The sequence below is a fragment of the Myotis lucifugus genome, unplaced genomic scaffold (assembly GCF_000147115.1).
Source record: "Myotis lucifugus unplaced genomic scaffold, Myoluc2.0 scaffold_262, whole genome shotgun sequence".
NCBI classification, from domain to species: domain Eukaryota; kingdom Metazoa; phylum Chordata; class Mammalia; order Chiroptera; family Vespertilionidae; genus Myotis; species Myotis lucifugus.
In genome coordinates this window covers 1,158,625-1,177,736 of record NW_005871310.1, presented here as the reverse complement: position 1 = coordinate 1,177,736, position 19,112 = coordinate 1,158,625, and the positions used below count along the sequence as shown (strand labels likewise).

At 45.6% G+C, this 19,112-nt stretch overlaps 1 protein-coding gene across 2 annotated transcripts in view; it reads right to left on the bottom strand.

Annotated features, from left to right (window-relative positions):
- The window catches only part of CRK (CRK proto-oncogene, adaptor protein), a 29,462-nt gene extending 14,159 nt beyond the window's left edge, over nt 1–15,303 (bottom strand). Inside the window, exons 1-2 of one of the 2 annotated variants that reach the window (XM_006099189.3) lie at nt 14,911–15,303; nt 410–945 (exon numbers count right to left, since the gene is read on the bottom strand). In XM_006099189.3, the coding sequence (XP_006099251.1) occupies nt 410–945; nt 14,911–15,151 (777 nt within the window). In that variant the 5' untranslated portion in view covers nt 15,152–15,303. The remainder of the gene's footprint in view (nt 1–409; nt 946–14,910) is intronic. The other variant, XM_006099190.3, reaches the window with a different exon arrangement.
- Nucleotides 15,304–19,112: the final 3,809 nt, after the last annotated feature.

The window sequence follows — 19,112 nt, the reverse complement described above, 5'->3', positions numbered from 1 at the left end:
GGAAAAATTCCATGTAAGTGCTCTGACAGGAACCACTTATTATTACTCAAATCTTTGTGAGCCCACCTTATTTCAGAACAATGATAAAAAGAAAGGAACAGGTTAGAATGTAGATGAGAAAAAAATATTTTAGGTTAATTCCTGTGAATTCAGGTGGTGTTATTAATCAAAGTATGTTTAGTAGACCAATCAGAACATTCAGTTATACAGTTTTAAGCTAATTCATTCCAAAACAGGTTTTCTATAAAAGAGAAAACCCAATTAAATGCCCAAATCAGTACTTAATGGTTCAACATCTACAACATCACAATGCTGGAGCTTGTATTCAGCATTCCTACAAAGCTCTAAGAGGTCTAAAAGGGAGATCCTGTAGCAGATCTCTTCTTTCTATATTTTGCACATTATGTACCTCCAAAGCCAAGGCTGTCTTGTCGTAGGCATTAGGGACTCGCTTCTGGATTACCCTGGCATAAATGGGCCCATTCTGGAGGTTAGGGAGCGGAGTGTTGACGCTGGGTTGGGCATAGGGCCCAGGCTCCGGCCCACCCAGTGGCTGTGGGTGGGAACCCTCCTGGTTACCTCCAATCATAGCCGATACTGAGGCGGGGACAGGTCTATACTTCTCCACGTAAGGGACTGGAATCATCCCCCTCTTGCCTTCCATGTCCTCTGCATTCCACCACTGCTCTTCAGGCTTATCCCGGATTTTCAGGATGTCTCCTTTCTTAAAGGGAAGATCTTCTTCATCATTCCCATTAAAGTCAAAGAGGGCTCGCACATACTCTATCTCCTCCTGCCTGAGATTCACTCCACTACCCTGCCTGGATCTGGAAACTGGTTCTATCAACGTTGTAGTGTCCAAATAGTGTATTTTGTAGAATTCCAGTAAAGCAGGCAATGAATCAAACTCTTGATCTCCTATTCGGAGCCTGGAGGGGCTCACCCCTGGAAAAAAATAGAACAGGGTATTATTTAAAGAAGTATTACACCGGTGATAAAAACAGATTTTAAACATTTCCCACACACATTTAGTCAATATTTTATCAGAAAAAAAAATAGTCTAAAAAAAAATAACCCCTTCTCCTCATAGCAAACAAATCATATTTTGTAGCTGAAACATTCCCTGGGAAGAAAGATTCCCACCACCACCTGCAGCAGAGAAGGAACAGGTCATGATAGACCAAGCCACTCAGGACAGGCTCTCATACTGGATCGAAGACAGCAACATCGAGACCTGTTGTTCATTCTCCCAAAATGTTCTGTTATTATCCCATTTACATAGTAGCGTAATGTTCAAGGTTTTGTTGCAATATTTTCTTCAACCTCAGGGAATGTAGCAATCTCTCCTTCTTCATAGGTCCCAGCAGCTATTCCAGGAAGAGGTGGAGAGAACTTGGTATTTATCTACACTAAACTCATACATTTGTTCTCACATCTAGAATGTACAATTTGAAAGAGAAACAGTTTTAAGACTGATTGCTGAGCTGGCCAAGTATGTCAGTTGGTTAGTGCCGTCTACAGGATTGATTCCAGGTCAGGACAACAGAGAAGAATCAACCAATGAGCCCTAGCCACTTTGGCTCAGGGGATAGAGCATAGGCCCTCGGACTGAAGGGTCCTGGGTTCCATTCAAGTCAAGGACAACCTTGGTTGCAGGCTTGATCCGAGGCCCTGGTCCAGGCATGTGAGGGAGGCAACCAGTCTATGTGTTTCTCACATGGATGCTTCTTCCTGTTTCTCCCCCTCCCTTCCACTCCCTCTAAAAATCAATGGGAAAAATATCCTCAGGTGAGGATTAATGAAAGTAAACAAATGAATAAAAATCCCTTAAAAAAAAAAATCAACCAATGAATGCATGGATGGGTGGAACAACGAACAGATGTTTCTCTCGTCTTTCCGCTCTATAGTCAATTTTAAAACTGATTGCTGGCCCTGGCCGGTTTGGCTCAGTGGATGGAGCATCGGCCTGTGAACTGAAGGGTCCCGGGTACGATTCTGGTCAGGGGCACATGCTCGGGTTGTGGGCTCGATCCCCAGTTGGGGGGCTTGCGGGGGGGGCAACCGATCCATGATTCTCTCTCATCACGGATGTTTCTCTCTCTCTCCCTCTTCCTTCATCTCTGAAATCAATAAAAATATATTTTAAAAAAACTGATTGCTGATATCAATGTCAATTATGATAGCCAAAAAAAAGCTTCATTTGGCAAAAAGACAAAAGGAGTCTAAACAAAAACGAAGGAACTGCTTAAAAATCAATACCTAAGGCCTTCGCTTTAATATAACATGGAAACTAGACTATTCCCTTAGGACAGTGGTTGGCAAACTGGGGCTCGCAAGCCACATGCGGCTCTTTGGCCCCTTGAGTGTGGCTCTTCCACAAAATACCGACTTCTGCACATGGGCCAGGAAGTTTCGATCGCACTGTACGTGCGCACCTGCACGTGGTATTTTGTGGAAGAGCCACACTCAAGGGGCCAAAGAGCTGCATGTGGCTCGCGAGCCACGGTTTGCCGACCACTGCCTTAGAAGAAACAGGTCATAAAAAAGGTAAACAAGGATGCATTGGAGGAAAAATAAAGAGGTGTTAAAATCCTCAACCTCTGATTGACACACTGAGGAACCAAGACAAAGGATATATTAGAAATGCTTAACATTTGTAATATGCAAAGGTGTGTGGCCTTAGACACAGGGCCTACTTCAGAATGTATTCCCTCTCTATTGAGTTTGGAATTAAATAATAATAAATGAACATATATCAGTTCAAATAAGAAACAGTTTTGTGTGTGTTTTAATACTCACCTGAGGATATGTTTTCATTGAGCTTAGAGAGAGGGAGGGAGAAACATCGATGGGTTGCCTTCTGCATGCACCCCGACTGGGAATCCAATCCACAATCTAGGTATGTGTCCTGACCAGGAATCCAACCCACAACCCTTCGGTGCATAGGATGATGTTCCGATCACTGAGCAACACCAGCCAGGGTGAAATAGTTTTCTTTTTCTTAAATATTTTTTTCTTTTTTTATTTCAGAGAGAAAGGAAGGAGAGAAACATCAATGATGTGTCAGAATCACTGATAGGCTGCCTCCTGCACACCCCACATTGGGGATTGAGCCCACAACCTTAGCATGTACAGTGATCAGGAATTGAACCGTGACCTCCTGATTCATAGGTCCACGCTCAACCACTGAGCCACGCTAGCTGGGCTTCTTTTTTTCTTAAGATTTTTAGACAGAATGGAAGGGATGGAGAGAGGGAAACATCCATCAGAGAGACATATCTATTGGTTGCCTACCACTCTTGCCCGGGCCTAGGAACCTGCAACAGAGGTACGTGCCCATGACAGGGAATGGAACTCATGACCCTTTGGTCCGAGGGCTGACACTCTAACCACTGAAGAAACCAGCTAGAGCAGAGAAACAGTTTTCTAATGAGGAATACAAACTTTTAACTTACACTCTGCTGAGCACCAAAATATCAAATCATATATTAGATTTAAACATTTTTAAAAAATGTATTGATTCCAGAAAGAGAAAGGGAAATATTGATTTGTTGTTCCACTTATTTTTAAGTTTTCTTAGTGCAGTTTGGCCGATTTTTTTTTTATTGTGGTGAGATACACATAACAGTCACCGTTTTAACCATTTAAAAAAATGTTTATTGATTTTTTTAGAGAGGGAGAAGGAGAAACATCAATGTGAGAAACATCGATCTGTTGCCTTCCATATGCATCCTGACCTGGGATCAAACCCGCAACCTAGGCATGTGCCCTAACCAGGAATTGAAACAGCGATCTTTTGGTGCATGGATGAGCCACACTGACCAGGGCCCCATTTTTCTTCTTTCCTTTTTTAAGAGACAGACAGACCGACATAGATTTGTTGTTCCACTTATTTATGCATCCATTGGTTGCTTGTTGTATGTACCCTGACTGGAGACCGAACCTGGAACCCTGACTTATCAGGAGGACACTCTAACCAACTGAGCTTACCCAGCCAGGGCCCTTTACTGGATTTTTTACCTTTTGGTTTCCTGATAATAGCTCTACAGACAATTGTTTTTTGATTTTTATAATTTCCCATCTTCTTCAAAAACATGATTTTTTAAAATTGATCTTAGAAAGAGGGAGGGAAGGGGGGAGGAGCTAAAGGAAGAGGGAGGAAGGAAGAAAGATTGGTTGCCTCCCACATGCACCCCAACTAGGGATCAAACCGACAACCTGGGCACATGCCCTGATCAGGAATCGAACCGCCACCCTTGGTGTACAGGACAAAGTTCCAACCAACTGAGCCTCACCAGAGCCAGGGCAAGAACATGACTTTTACTGGATATAAAGTATTCTCAACATTTCCCTAGTGCAAATGATGCTGTTATTAGCATTTTTGTTCTTATTAATGAATATTTTATTACTTCCTTAGGATACAACAACTTAAAACGCAAATTACTTCCTTAGGATAAACAACTTAAAATGCAACTGTGGGATCAAATGGTAAGAACATTATGGTTTGCCCAGCTGGCTTGGCTCAGTGGTTCAGCGTCTTGGCTCAGTGGCTGAGCATTGACCTGTGAACCAGGAGGCTGCGGTTCAATTCCCAGTCAGGGCACATGCCCGGGTTGCAGGCTCAATCCCCAGTGAGGGGTGTGCAGGAGGTAGCAGATCAATGATTCTCTATCATCCTTGATTTTTCTATCTCCCTCTCCCTTCCTCTCTGAGATCAATAAAAATATATATTTTTTTTTAAATTAAGGTTTATGCTGTCAAATTGCCCTCCAAAAAAATTTGCACGATTTTACACTCCCACAGGTGGTTTATGAGTTCCCATTTTCCCATGTCCTTATCAAAACAGCATTTTAAAAATCACTGCCAATTTAATAAGAGAAATATTATGTCTTGAAATATCGTTAGTTGTTTGCTTTTCATGTTTTTTGACTATTTGTACTTCTTTCGTGAAAGTTACTTAAATCCTTTTTAAGGAAAATTGGACAATCTACCCTCTCCACTTATATTAACAATGACCCACCCATCCAAAAGCCATAGCGATTAATGCTGTGAAACAGAAACACTGTGGTAGACCAGTGTCTAAATTAATTCACCACTTTAAAAATGAGACCCAATTGTTTTGTTCAACGTCAGAAAATATTTCTTCGAGAAAAACTATACTTAACTTACTCTACTGGGGAGAGGTGAAAAGATAACCTTTGGAAGTTAGCCAAAAGTCCTTAATACAGAATGAATACTGATGAGTGCTTTCTCTTTTCATCCAAATGAGTAAGACCAATACATAATTTGAAGGAGAGTTGCATATTTCTTACATTACCAAAGTCCACCTGTGGAATTCATGGCTGTAGGCTAAAACAAGTTAATAGCCCACACTCAGTAATGCTGGCTGTCTAAGTATGATGATGAAACACATGCCCAGACCCAGGACTGTCCATCTATGACAAATACAGGCACTAGCAGAATGTAATCACAATAGTTCCAAGTGCAGGACTGGAGACATGATTTTGGTTATGAACATACCAGAGCATGGTGGTGGTGCTGCATTCTGGAGTTTCTCATCACTGAGTAGATCACCAATGAGAAATCACTGCCATTCAAATTGGGCAGGCAAGGAGATGCATGGCTACCTTGCCTATCACCACTAAGCTAATTCAGTGATTCTTCAGGCCAGATGAACTACATAAGGACAAGGTCAGTTATGAGCTCCAAGGAGACCTACTTTAGCACGCTGGATAAAGAAAGCCTCCAAGGCAGAGTGGTAGGGAGAACCCTCACAATAGCTAAGGGCCCATGGTCTAGAAAATGGTCCTAATAACACCTGGGGAGAAAAACTCCCTTGCTAGAGTAGAGCAACAGCCAAATGGTTTTCACTAGTTGTCTTTTTGGGACAGTAGTTGGCAGACAGTAAGTGCTCAGTAAGTGTTAGATATTCTTTTTTTTTAATCCTTACCTGAAGATACGCTTTTATTGATTTTTAGGGGAAGGGGGAGAGAAAAACACGATCCACTGTGTCCCCACCCCCTGCACACCCAGACTGGGGGTCACCCTGAAACTCAGGCACGTGCCTTGACCAAGAATCAAACCTGCAACCATTTGGTGTATGGGACAACAATCCAACCAACTGAGCCACTCGGCCAAGGCAGTAAGTGTTAGACATTATTCTTTTTTTTATTATTATTGCTTAAAGTATTACAAAGAGTATTACATATGTCTTTTTTTTTTTCTCCCCCTGACCTTCCCCTGGCCTCCCCTAGCCCCCAGTGTTAGACATTATTCTTAATGAACATAACTTTAAAGTGAGGGAAAGAAGTTAAATGAAAATCTGTTCCCAGCTTTAAGAAGCTCACAGCATAGCTGGGGATATATAAAAGCGTGTGGTTGGTGAGCAAGAAGCAAAGCAGCATGTCTTAAGAAGACATGCTTTTTCACCCCCGTGGCTTTTACTTTCAACTGGAGAAGTGTTCTTACAAAAATAAAATAAAATTTTGCCCCTAGCTGGTGTTCTCAGTGGTTAGAGCATCAACCCATGGACTGAAGGGTCCCAGGTTCAATTCTGGTGAAGGGCACATACCTTGGTTGCGGGCTTCATCCCCAACCCAGTTGGAGCATGTGTGAGAGGCAACCAATCGATGATGTTACACTGATGTTTCGTTGTTTCTATCCCTCCCTTCCACTGTCTGAAAAATCAATGGAAAAATATCCTCAGGTGAGGATTAACAAACCATGTTCTCAGATACAACAAAATCACAATGAAAAAACAGCTCTGGCCACTCCTAAACATTTGCAAGGTATCCTTTTAACTCTAAGAAGGAAGGCAACCACTCCGTCATCCATTGTTATGGCTCTAACTAGAGGCCTGGTGCATGAATTTGTGCACAGGCAGGGCTGGCCAGGGGGAGGAGCTGTGAGAGGTTGGCCAGCCACCCTCTCCCCACCCCTGTCAAACTCTGGGTTGAACTCCCAATCACAATCCCAGTCAAGGGGACAATTTGCATATTAGGCTTTTGTTATATAGGATATTGCACTAGCCCAAGTGAAATTTGTGTGTGTGTGTGTATGTATGTATGTATGTATTGTTGGGTTTTTGTGTGTGATTTTTTTTTTTGGGGGGGGGGGGTAGAGTTTAGAAGAATAAGACCACTAAGCCAAGTCCCTTATAAAGATCAGTGTGAGAATTATGAAAAGAAAAACTGGAAGCTCATCTTCCATAAAGGTAGGGAGTTGGTTCAATTAATTTCTTGTTCAAATGTTTCATGGTGTAAACTGGATCCAATATGTGTATTGTTGTTGTTGTTGTTTCAGCTTGACAATCCCAATGGTCACAGAAATGCAAGTTAAGCACCAAGGGAAATCTTCCACATTACCTATAAATTATTTATCTGTTCTAATTCCACAGAGAAATACCTGTTTTTGTGTATTGCTAGAGCAGTTAGATATATGTGAAATCAAACTTTGTTGGTCCAAACTCCAGAAGGGAAGGGAGGGGAACAGAATATACGTAAGTCATAGATAAGCTCTAACCTCACCACAACTATGTGTCTAGCTTCTTTTCCTTTTTTTTAGAGGGGGAGGGGGGAAAGTAAAAGCTTATTGATCAAGAAGATAGGCGAACTAATTCTCAGATCCATCTTAAGAGAGTCTGGAAATCAAGCATCATTTTATTCTCAAGGGAATGGAGGAGGGGGGAGGCAAGGGGTAGGTACTGCCTTAGACATAGGTAGGCAGGGAAAAGGATGGAGGAAGAGCTCAAACTCTCTAAATTCCTTTGTTCCTTGTTCTGGGTCAACCCCATCTGAGTCCTGACAAAGGGACTGCTCAAGCCACAAGCAGAATCCCTTCATGTAATTAGCATGTCTACAGCCAGAGCACTTAGCAAGGCCACCGGAGAGAGGGAGCACCTCACCGTTACTTCCCCCTCTATGTTGGCCCCTCAATCCTGAGGGGTAATGGGTAACTGGGTTCAGGTTCAAGAGGGCAGATTCACTTGTAGTTTGGAATCTGGTTTGTCTGTCCATTGTGACTCTCTTCTCTGGCTCTTACAATCTCACACATATCTACCTCTTCCACAATCGATCGCTGAGCCTTGGAGGGGCATTTTGGGTGTTCAATTTTAGAAGCAGTAGGCCAGGATACCTGTACCCTAAGTAATGATAAGGAAGTCTGAATCTGTAAGGCTGCCCGTCAGGAAGGCTAGATGAAATGACGGGCTCAGAGCTTCCTTTTTGCTAGAATAAAGACAGGCAGTGACAGTCTAACAGATTCCCCAGGTCCTCAGTCCAAATGTCCCTGATGATGTCATCAGATGCTCAAGCAAGCTCTATGTGTGGCTTACACAGCATCAGTCACCAAAACAGCCCATGCATGAGCTGTTGTGCTCAAAGTTCACATTATGTGATCTAACTGGAAAGACTGCTGGGAACCATGTAAGCAAGGTGCTATTCTGTTTTATCAGCCTCCAAAGTCCATCTTCATTTGTTCGATTTCTGGTGACATCCAGAGTCTCTGCGTGTCTCTCTCAGACATGACACTGCTGTCAAAGCCTCATCAAGTATTTCCAATTGTGTCCCTTCTTACAAATGGAGCCGTGGCTCACAGAGAAACAACAAATAGGTGGAGTCCAACACCCTGGCCCTATAGAGCAGGGGTCCTCAAACTTTTTAAATAGGGGGCCAGTTCACTGTCCCTCAGACCGTTGGAGGGCCGGACTATAGTTTAAAAAAAAAACTATGAACAAATTCCTATGCACACTGCACATCTTATTTTGAAGTAAAAAAACAAAACGGGAACAAATACAATATTTGTATTTGCATGTGGCCCGCGGGCCGTAGTTTGAGGACCCCTGCTATAGAGGCTCCCAAAATGCAGATGGCTTTGTACCAAGTGAGAGAAAGCCCTTGAGTGAACCTAAACCCACTTGCCCTATATTCCTCAAGACTGGGGGATCACCCTAACTGGTTTGGCTCTGTGGATAGAGCGTCAGCCTGCGGACCGAAAGGTCCCAGGTTCTATTCTGGTGAAGGGCATGTACCTTGGTTGCGGGCACATCCCCAGTTGGAGGTGTGCAGGAGGCAGCTGATCGATGTTTCTCTCTCATCGATGTTTCTAACTCTCTATCCCTCTCCCTTCCTCTCTGTAAAAAAACCAATAAAATATATTAAAAAAAAAAAAAAAAAGAGGCTGGCCCTCCTTGCCCCAGAGATTTCAAGTATGTCAGCAACAAATATTTAAAAAAACAAACAAAAAAAAAACCTGGAGGATCAACAGTGAAATGCTCCCTTCTCTGGTGGCCTTTAAGCTAACCACTCGTGCTATATCCAGCTCCTTTTCCCTAGTTATCTTCTTCCAACCACAAACAGCCAAAGGCAGGAAACAGAAAGGTGGGAAAGGAAAAGAGATATAGTCAGTCTGGAGAACAGAACCAAGGACAGGGCTCTCATTGCTGAGACTTGGAAAACCTCACTGACTTGTTCTACATCAAACTTATGCTGGATTCTGAACATACAGTTTAAACTAGTGGTCAGCAAACCGCGGCTCACGAGCCTCATGCAGCTCTTTGGCCCCTTGAGTGTGGCTCTTCCACAAAATACATGCGGGCGCGCACATACAGTGCAATTGAAACTTCATGGCCCATGCGCAGAAGTTGGTTTTCAGAAAGGAGATAGACGAAACAAGTATACAAGACGAGTGTGAATGGGAGAGTTGGAAGGGGTGGACCTCAGCGAACGTACCTCAGATTGAGGACGTTTTTAGCAAAGGCCAGCTTAGGAGTACCCTAATTAAGTTAATAACAATGTACCTACCTATATAGTTTAAGTTTAAAAAATTTGGTTCTCAAAAGAAATTTCAATCGTTGTACTGTTGATATTTGGCTCTGTTGACTAATGAGTTTGCCGACCACTGGTTTAAACTAACACATTCAGAAATCAAAATCAACATATTATTGTTCTGGTTTCTATACATGCTCAACTTACTACTTTAAAGCATTTTTAGCCCTCGGGTTACATCAGTTTTTATAATACCACTCCCTGAAAGTTTTATGAAGAACACCCAAGAGCTGGCATGGGTACTACCACAGCCTTTTTGATCTCACACCACCTCCTTTTTCCTTTCCTCTTTCCTAATTCCCATTCCCCCTCTTACTTCTCCTTAGCTTATATTTATAGAGGTTGCTTAAACACCCCAACCACCTGTCCAATACAAAGGGCTAAAAAGACCACTGACTTCCATTTGTGAAGGTATCTTAAAGAGGTATCAAGATATAGGGGCAGTGATGGTGAACCTTTTGAGCTCGGCGTGTCAGCATTTTGAAAAACCCTAACTTAACTCTGGTGCCGTGTCACATATAGAAATTTTTTGATATTTGCAACCATAGTAAAACAAAGATTTATATTTTTGATATTTATTTTATATATTTAAATGCCATTTAACAAAGAAAAATCAACCAAAAAAATGAGTTCACGTGTCACCTGACACACGTGTCATAGGTTCGCCATCACTGATATAGGGTCTCCTAAGCAAACAGAATTTCTATAAATGGTGGATATCAGCATGGTGCTTTGCAGATTCAGACTGATTGGGTTTGATGAATTCTGTCTGTCATTTACTAGCTGTATGAGCTGTTTTTTAACATTTCATGGGGCCAAATACCTACCTAATAAAGTTCCTAAAAGTAGCCAGTATATTATAGGTGCTCAACAAAAGGAAATCCACACCCTGGCCAGGAAACCCAATACACCAAGGCTGCAGATTTGATCTCTGGTCAGGGCACATACAAGAAGCAACCAATGAATGTATAAATAAGTTCAACAACAAATCGATGTTTCTCTCTCCCTTGCTCTAAAATTAAATTTTTAAAAAAGTTTTGTTTTTTAAGGAGCCCTGGCCAGTGTGGCTTTTGGTTGAGTATTATCCCATGCACCTCAAGGTCACCAGTTCAATTCCTGGTCAGGGAAAATGCCCAGTTGCAGGTTCAATCCCCTGTTAAGGAGGCAACTGATCAATGTTTCCCTCTCACATTAATGTTTCTCTCTTCCTTCTCTCTTCCCCTCCCTCTAATATATATATGGAAATTCAGCTTAATATGCCCCAACCTCTAAATTTCTTTAGAAATTTTCAATTTATCCCCAAATCCAGTCTGCTGTTTCCAAGATTCCACAGAATCTCAAGCTACTTCTCAAAAAATTCTGTGGTCAAATAAGTTTGAATAAAACCCAGTATCCAATACCTGCCTCTCTTGGAGGGTCATAATTTCACAAGGGCATAGTAAAGGCTTAGAGAAGTCCTGCAACAAACAACCCTACTTCCTTTTACCACGGAATCTTTCTTGGGGGGTGTAAAACCTGTAAGTAACTCACTGAAGAACTTCTCCAGAACCACTGAATGGAGGGATACTCTGATATTGAGGAGTAAAACATGAGGACCAGGTTTGAGAACTGCAAAGATGAGATAAACAAATGAAACAGAGATGCTGAAGGTATAAAGAGGTGGCAGTGGGCAGTCAGCAGTCCCACAGGATCTCCAGAAAAGTGGCTTCAGCAGCACAATTACCACCCTAGCTTCTGCCCCACAATACCCAAAATTAGGCAAGTTTTTATGCTCCCTTCACCCACTACAGCAATAGGTAGGCAACTTTCAGTTGAGCAGGTAATAGCAGGTGCCATTCTATTTCCACGTATTGGATCCAAGGTACTTTCACAGCTCTTGCTGCACCACATCCCACCTCCACTCCAGCACATACATCCTAAGACACGCTGTTTCAGGATTGCTCACCAAACCACCATGCATTCTGAGACCCTTTCAAAGCTAAGGTTTCCATTTGTTTCAACTCCTCTCTCCCAACTTCATAGTTACTTTCATAAGATTAACATATCTAATACTTAATTTGTACTTACTATATGCCAACCTCATTTCTAAGCATTTAATACACTAAAACTCATTTAATCCTCCCAACGACCCTATGATGTCCTCTTTCACACATGAAGAACCGAGGCAGAGAAAGTTAAGGAACATGCCCAAAGTTACATGAAGTAGTGTCAGGTAAGATTCAAACCCAGGCTCCAGAGCTCAAGCTTGTAACAACTTTCCCAACTTACACTTAATCAGTTTTGTCCATTATCTACTTGTCAAGGTTAGTAGTATCACATTGTTCCAAGAAAACAATAAAACGAGTGAATCAATGATTGCAAAGTCTTCCCAAGAAGTATACTTGACAGAGCATGACCCATAGATTTGACCAAGCCCTGCCCTATGGCACTGGAGCACAGCCAGGGCACTCCCAGGCTACAAACACAACCAGAGTCTGCAGGAGTTGAGCACCCAAGTTAAAAATAGGTTCAATGGAAAAGGTTGAGAATTCCTGGTCTATTTTATCCCTACGCCTCTAAAAACTATATCTACGCCATTCCATATAAATTCTACCTATATCTTATGTCTACAAGATACACTGTACTATCCTAAGCAAAAACCTCATTTTCCATATTCAATTTGCCAAATAAGGAATTTAAAAGCCTCTTCATCATTGACTTTAGATAGCAGATGTGTATTGTCTGAACACTAAAGCCAATTTCTTTCTCTTTTTGCCAATTTCTTCTTGTCATCCTTTCCTTTTAGTCTTTACACAGAATCTGGACAGAGACAAAAAGTGAGTCCTCTATGAGCACTGCTGGGATCTCAATAGGAAACGGGCTTTGACAGAAAAGAATACAGTTTAATAGTGTCAGCTCTCAAGTCAAAATTCCTAGGTTCAAATTCTGGCTCAGTATTTACAAGCTGTATGACCTTGGGCAAGTTATTGACTCGCTGATTCTCAGTTTCCTCATCCATAAAATGGAAATATTTTAATAAATGGAGATCATAGTCTATTTCTTACTAGATTGTTATAGATAGTAAATGAGATGAGGTATATATTAAGTACTCAGCAAAATACCTGGCACAGAATAGACAGTCAATAAATGTTAGCTATTAATACTGTGTATGTCTTTCTAAAATTCAGGTTTCTTTTGAAACCTCTGTGTGGTTTCAAAATGAAAAGAGCTTGAGGGGATAGAGTGAAAACAAAGATTAAAAATTCTCTACAAAGGCAACTGAATCAATTATCCTACATGGAAAATATAGAGTATATAGCAAAAATTATTACCACAATGTCCATGAATTTTCCACACCCCATCGACAAACTTTGGCAATGTTCACTTTCTCTTTTGTGCCAAGGGATCTGAACTCACGTATGTTTTGAAAGCATGTAACTCAATGTCAAGGTAAGCGCAGAGATATAAAGTCATAATGCCAAGGTGTGGAGAAAGCCCAAACTAAGAAACCTGCCGGCTGCCATTTCCAAATTTGCAACCAGTAAAATACATACACAAACAAAATATTGAGAACTGAGTTTCAGTGACAGTTTACCATCATGCCACTGCATTAACAAAAACCCCTAGACACCATGCAGATGGCAAAAAGTAGACTATATCTGGTATAGAGCAAATAACACATCACACTGATATTCCCGTTTCATGTTACAATGCCATTAAGCCAACCAGTCGGAGAAAGACCTAGGATAATTTATAGACTTAATGATCCCATACTCTTTTTGGAACTGCTGTGCATTAACAACCAAGAGACTGACTACTGTGTCTTCCCATTTCTGGCCAGCGTAAATGAATCTAAATTGGGACTATTCTAAAAGGTTGTCTGCAAAGGCTGGTTCAGGAGCTTCCTGATTCACTGGAGGCTGGCCTGGGTCTAGTCTCGGCTGGTCAGAAGGAAAATGCTCCAATTGGGGAACAGTGAGAAGGCACTGGGACTCTTGATGCTGTCACACAGATGACGATCATCTCAGAATTACTACGTACCCCACAAATCTCAAGCACCGAGTACATAAACCTTCTTCCTATTTCCCAACAACTCCAATGGCATGGGGAAGACGGTCACAGCTCCATGAGTCTTGACCAGGAAGACCCAGTGCAGATCCTTTAAATGCTCAGGGCATCTGCCCAGCAGGGGTCTGTCGCCAACATCTAGACTCAGGCCACAGCCCCAACTTACTGAGGAAGAGGAGGCCCTGGACCACAAGACTGACAATGTGTAAGCCCAGGAAAAATGAAGTTCCTTTCACTCACTTTCAGAGAAGGGATTGTTTTCGTTGGCTTATTTCTGGTTTGTTTCCTGAAAAGAAATGTTCCCTCCACTAAACACTTTGAAAACGAAGACACCCCCCCCACCCCCACCCCCACCCCCCCAACTGTGGAGAAGAGTTTTCTGGGCACTAAGATCTCTTAGGCACGGTCGCCCGGCACCGACTTACACTGAGCTGGCCACAAAGGGCTTCCCTTCCACCGCCAAGGCGCTGAGCTCACCTCCGCGGAGGAAGAGGACGGTAAAAAGTATTTTGGAAAAATGCCCAAGAAAGGAAAAAGCTGGCCGGTTTCCTGAAGGGTGTCTCCATCCCTCCCGGCCTGTATGCGGTGACTTCCTACCCAAGGCCATCCGCGGAGTAGGGCCAAGCTCGGCTCTCCGACCTCGCAGGAAATGTCTGAAGCCGAAAAAGCCACTCGTAGGACGACCGGACTCCCGCTCGACACTGCTGCCAAGGGATGCCCCCGCAGTGCCAACATCCCCCTCGGCGCTCGGTCCCCACGCTGCCCGGCCCGGCGCTGGCCCCACCCTGGAGCGGAGCAGTTCCCCTTCCCCGGGGCTGTCCTCCCGTCACACCCAGAGGCCTGGGTCAGCGGCTCCTCCTCCCCCACGCACGCCCGCGGGTCTGTGGGAACCAGCGCCGGCAGCACTCCGCCCCCTGCCACGGCCACGCCAGCCCTCTGCCCACGTGGGGGTCAGCTCGCGAGGAGCAGCCGGCGGCCAGGCTGGGGGGTTCCGCGGCCCTCACCCCCGCCCGGGCCTCCCGTCCTGTCCGTCCCTCACCGGGCGGAGGCTGGGCGGGCGACGGTGGCACCGGTGGGCGCGGGCCGCTGCTGTTGATGATGTAGTGGGAGACGCGCGAGTTCTCGGAGACGCTGAGCACATAGTCCCCAGGGCTGGTGCTTGAGTCCCGCACCAGGAACACCCCGTGCCGCTGGCCCTGCAACATCGACACCGCCTCCTGCCGGCTCAACCGCCCCCAGTACCAGCTACTCCTCTCCTCCGAGTCGAAGTTGCCCGCCATGGCCGCCTCGGTGCCTACACGCAGGGCCGCCGCCGCCGCGCGTGCCCCTCCAGCCCGTCGCCCGCCGCCCAGCGGACCGGCTCGGACCTCAGTCTAACAGCAGCGCCCGAAATGGCGGCGGAGGCCGCGGGCCTCTCGACCGGAAATGACGCGCTCCCTGCCCCGGAGGATGCCGGGAAAGGGACCTCCGCCCGCCATTGGGAGAAGGGCAAAGGACGGGTCGCGCCTGCACTGCGCATGCGGCCTCATGGGCGTCGCCGCCTGGCGGGAACCGGGACTGCAGACGATGGGGAGGCGGGGCTTAGGGCCATGGGCGGGGCCTCAGCCAGCGGTGGGCAGAGGTTTCCGTCTGCGCCGTGGACCGCTCGGTTCTTCGCTCCCCCAGGCTTCAGGTTCCTGGATGGCCCAGGACTGCAAGGCAGCAACTCCGAAACAAAATTGGAATAGGAAAGACGACATGGCCTCAAGGCCTGAGCTACCTGAGGCGGTCTTTTTCCGACGGTTCCGCCAGCTCCTCCCTCCCCGGGCCACCTACAGCTCTTGTTTTCATTGATTCATTCAGCAAACAGAGTTATTGACACATTTGCCCTGCGGGTGCAAAGGTGAGCCCTTTGGTCACCGAATTCCCAGACTAGTGGGAGGAACCAGGAAACAGTCCAAAGGAATGCCAACTACTAATGAACAGGGCACAGACAGGGGCTCTGGGAACATAGAGCAGGGCCCCCTAACCCAGTCTGTAAAGGGATGCAAGAGGGCTTCCCAGCGGAGGTGGCATGTGCCGAGTGAATGTTGAATGGCAAGGGGGGAAGGGCATTCAAGACAAAGGGGTGCCAAGCCAGGTAGAAGTATGGAGTTCACTGTATTGAGGCTCTCAAGTAAGTCATCTGCCCAGATCCTTCTAAGCCCTAATTGTAGCAATAGGTCACCTCTCCTCTCCCTACCTTCCTGATCATCTCTGTCCCTGTATTCCACATCTATGTCTGTATTCAGTGGTGCTCGATGGTCCTGCTACCCCTAATTGCATTGCACACAGCTGTCAGTGTGCTGTTCCTGAAGTACAACTCCGAAACTGTGGCCCCCCTGTGTAAACCTTTTAACCGTCTCCAGGTGTTAAATCTCCCAGTTCAGTTCACAGCATGAAACTGGACCACAGTCTCATCTGAACTGCTTCTACACAAACCTTGTGTTTCTTCTTTCTGGAATGCCCTTCCACTCCTTGTGGGATCTCAAACTCAAATGCCTCCCTTTCCTGACCACCGCACCACACCCTCTGTGCGTGGACAGCACTATGCTTATATTCTCTCCCCATTACAATCCTTACCCAATGTACTGTAACCTTTCATTTACAGGTCTGTCTGTGTCCCGTACTAGAGCTCCTTAAAGGCCAAGCATCTTGTGTAGGAGGCTCCCCATAAATGTTTCATAATGACAGCTAACGTTTACTCAGGGAATACTGTCTTCCAGGAATAATGCTGCCTTTATGTGGACCATCTTATTTAATAATCCTCTCAACAACTTTATGGATTGGTATTTTACAACTATCCGCATTAGCAGATGAAGCTCAGAGAGCTTAAGTCACTTGTCCAAAGACACAAAGCTGCTGAGTGGGGAGGTGAAATTCAAATCCTGGAAGGAAAAGAGAGCTATGGTCACTGCTATATTCTCAGACATATGAGATAGGAATGGTGGAGGTGACAGGGAAAGGTGGCAGAAATAGACTTTATTATGTATTTATTTTAGAAAAGCAAGCTAGAATTTATTGACCACAGCAAAAACATACTTAGGACAGTAAAACAAGGAAGGGCATAGAAGAAGCAACAGGAGAGCCCAGGCTGGGCTGCTTTGGCTCACTGGGAAGTCAGAGGAAAGGGGGCCTTGGAGACAGGGTCAGGGGTTAGCCTGGGACAAGCTGCCGCTGCCCATTGCTCCCCTGGTTGCAAGTCTTGTGAGGTCCCTTGGAGTTTAGGAGATACGTGCCTGTGGGGGAAGAAAATGGAGAAGGGAATGGCATGGGCATGCTCCCTGATTTCTTTTAAATCAGTTAGGAGCTTGGTGCCCTGGTGGGGAGCACAGGGAAATGGCCACAGGGACAGACCAGGTGGTGGGACTCGGCCTCATTGCTGTTAGCCTGAGCATCTTCACCTACTACACTGTCTGGGTGATTCCCTCACCATTCATCAGCAGCCAGCATGTCATCCACGAGAATTTCCTGACCTGAGCCTATGCCATTGCCGTCCCACTAGCTGCTGGCCTCCTGTTGCTCCTGATTGTGGGGTGTTCACTGCTGGGGTCCAGCTCCAGCGGAGTTGGGGAAGAATGTTTTACACGGAGACAGCCTTCAGAACTCTCTAGCTCTCTTTAGTCTCTGTGGATCTTCCTGTGCCTGGCTGAGGCCACAGAGAAAGATCCTGAGGCAAGCTGAGCCTTTATTTTATAGTCAGAGGTAAACAAGGTAGTGGTTTCCATAGTTATACTGTTCTTGTGAGTTTCACTTGTTTACACTATTCTTGTGAGTTTCACTTGTTTTTGTTCTTGTTCTTGCTACACTTCCCTCAGCCCATTAGCTTCCCAGATAAGATCTAGGGAGCGTCATAAGGTCAAGCCTAATTATGCTTAAGAGGACTGTGCCCTCTAAGCTGGGACTTGTTTGTGACTTTGCCAACAGGTCAGTCCGAGGCTTAATCCTATATCGGCTCCCCACAGTTCATCACCTATGTGATGCTGAAGGACCAGAAGGTGACCAAAAAAAGCCCAGTGAGGGCCCAGTGGGGATGAGGCTGCCTAACTCTTCTCTGCCTCCCCTCCGGGGCATATCATGGGTGGGGGTACAGGACCTGTCCAGGCCCTGCAGCCCCTTCAAGCATGTGCCCTGCAGACACCCATGGGGGTGGAGCTGCTCAGGACTCACCCTGACTGCCCAGACCTCCCACACCTCCCCTGCTCACTCTTCTAGAGCCAGGAAGTATCTGGAAGTCTCCCTCTCCCCCTTTCTGGCTCAGGGCTTCCCTATCTCACCTTCAGACCCCCGTCACTTTTTCCTCTGAGTTCCACCCTCTTGCCTCAGTTTCCCTCCTGTCTCAGGCTGATGTTGGAATTGGCAGGTTCTGAGACATCACGTGGCCTCCCCCCACATGTCCTTTTCCTCCCCGAAGGCAGCTTTCCCAGATCTGACAGCCTGGGATCCCATAGGACTTGCAGACCTGGAAAGCTTAGGGGGATGACTGACAGGCCCCAGGGCACATTATGATGGTCACACAGGGTCCCCAGACCTACTTCTCATTTAGGCCCAGCCCTTCGGCCCTAGCCCTGGCCTATTGAGGGAAGCTGAACAATAAATATTGATGGTGTGAAAAACAAATAAGTAATCCGTCAGCCCCGGGTTATGATCCTACATGAGTAACATTCCTCTTCCAGACCTAGTTCACACACCCCTGGGCCCGAGCTGGGAAGGAGAAGGGAGCAAGGGCACCTTCCCTGCTGCAGATGACTCATCATGGTGACCCTGGCTGAGTCACAGCACGTTACCACAAGCCAGCAGACGCCACTCCAGTGTGACTTCTGCCCTCTGGGAAAGAAGCCTCTACCCCCCCATTCCCCAGGACCTTACGGAGACGCCTGTGGGGTTCTGAAGCCACGCCTTTAAGCACATCCTCAAGGCATATGGGCATAAGGGGGGAGGGAATACTTTAATAGAAGAAAAAGAAGGAAAGAGACACAGAGAAAGAAAAGGAAGGAAGGAAGGAAGGAAGGAAGGAAGGAAGGAAGGAAGGAAGGAAGGAAGGAAGGAAGGGAGGAAGGAAGGAAGGAGAGAAGGAGAGAAGGAAGGAGAGAAGAAAGGGGAGGAAGAGCACCCCTGGGGGTGGAGCTGTTCAGGACTCACCCTGACTGACCAGACCTCCCACACCTGGAAGGGAGGGAGAGCTGGAAAATAGCGAGGAGACTGGCCAGCAGGGAAGGCTCA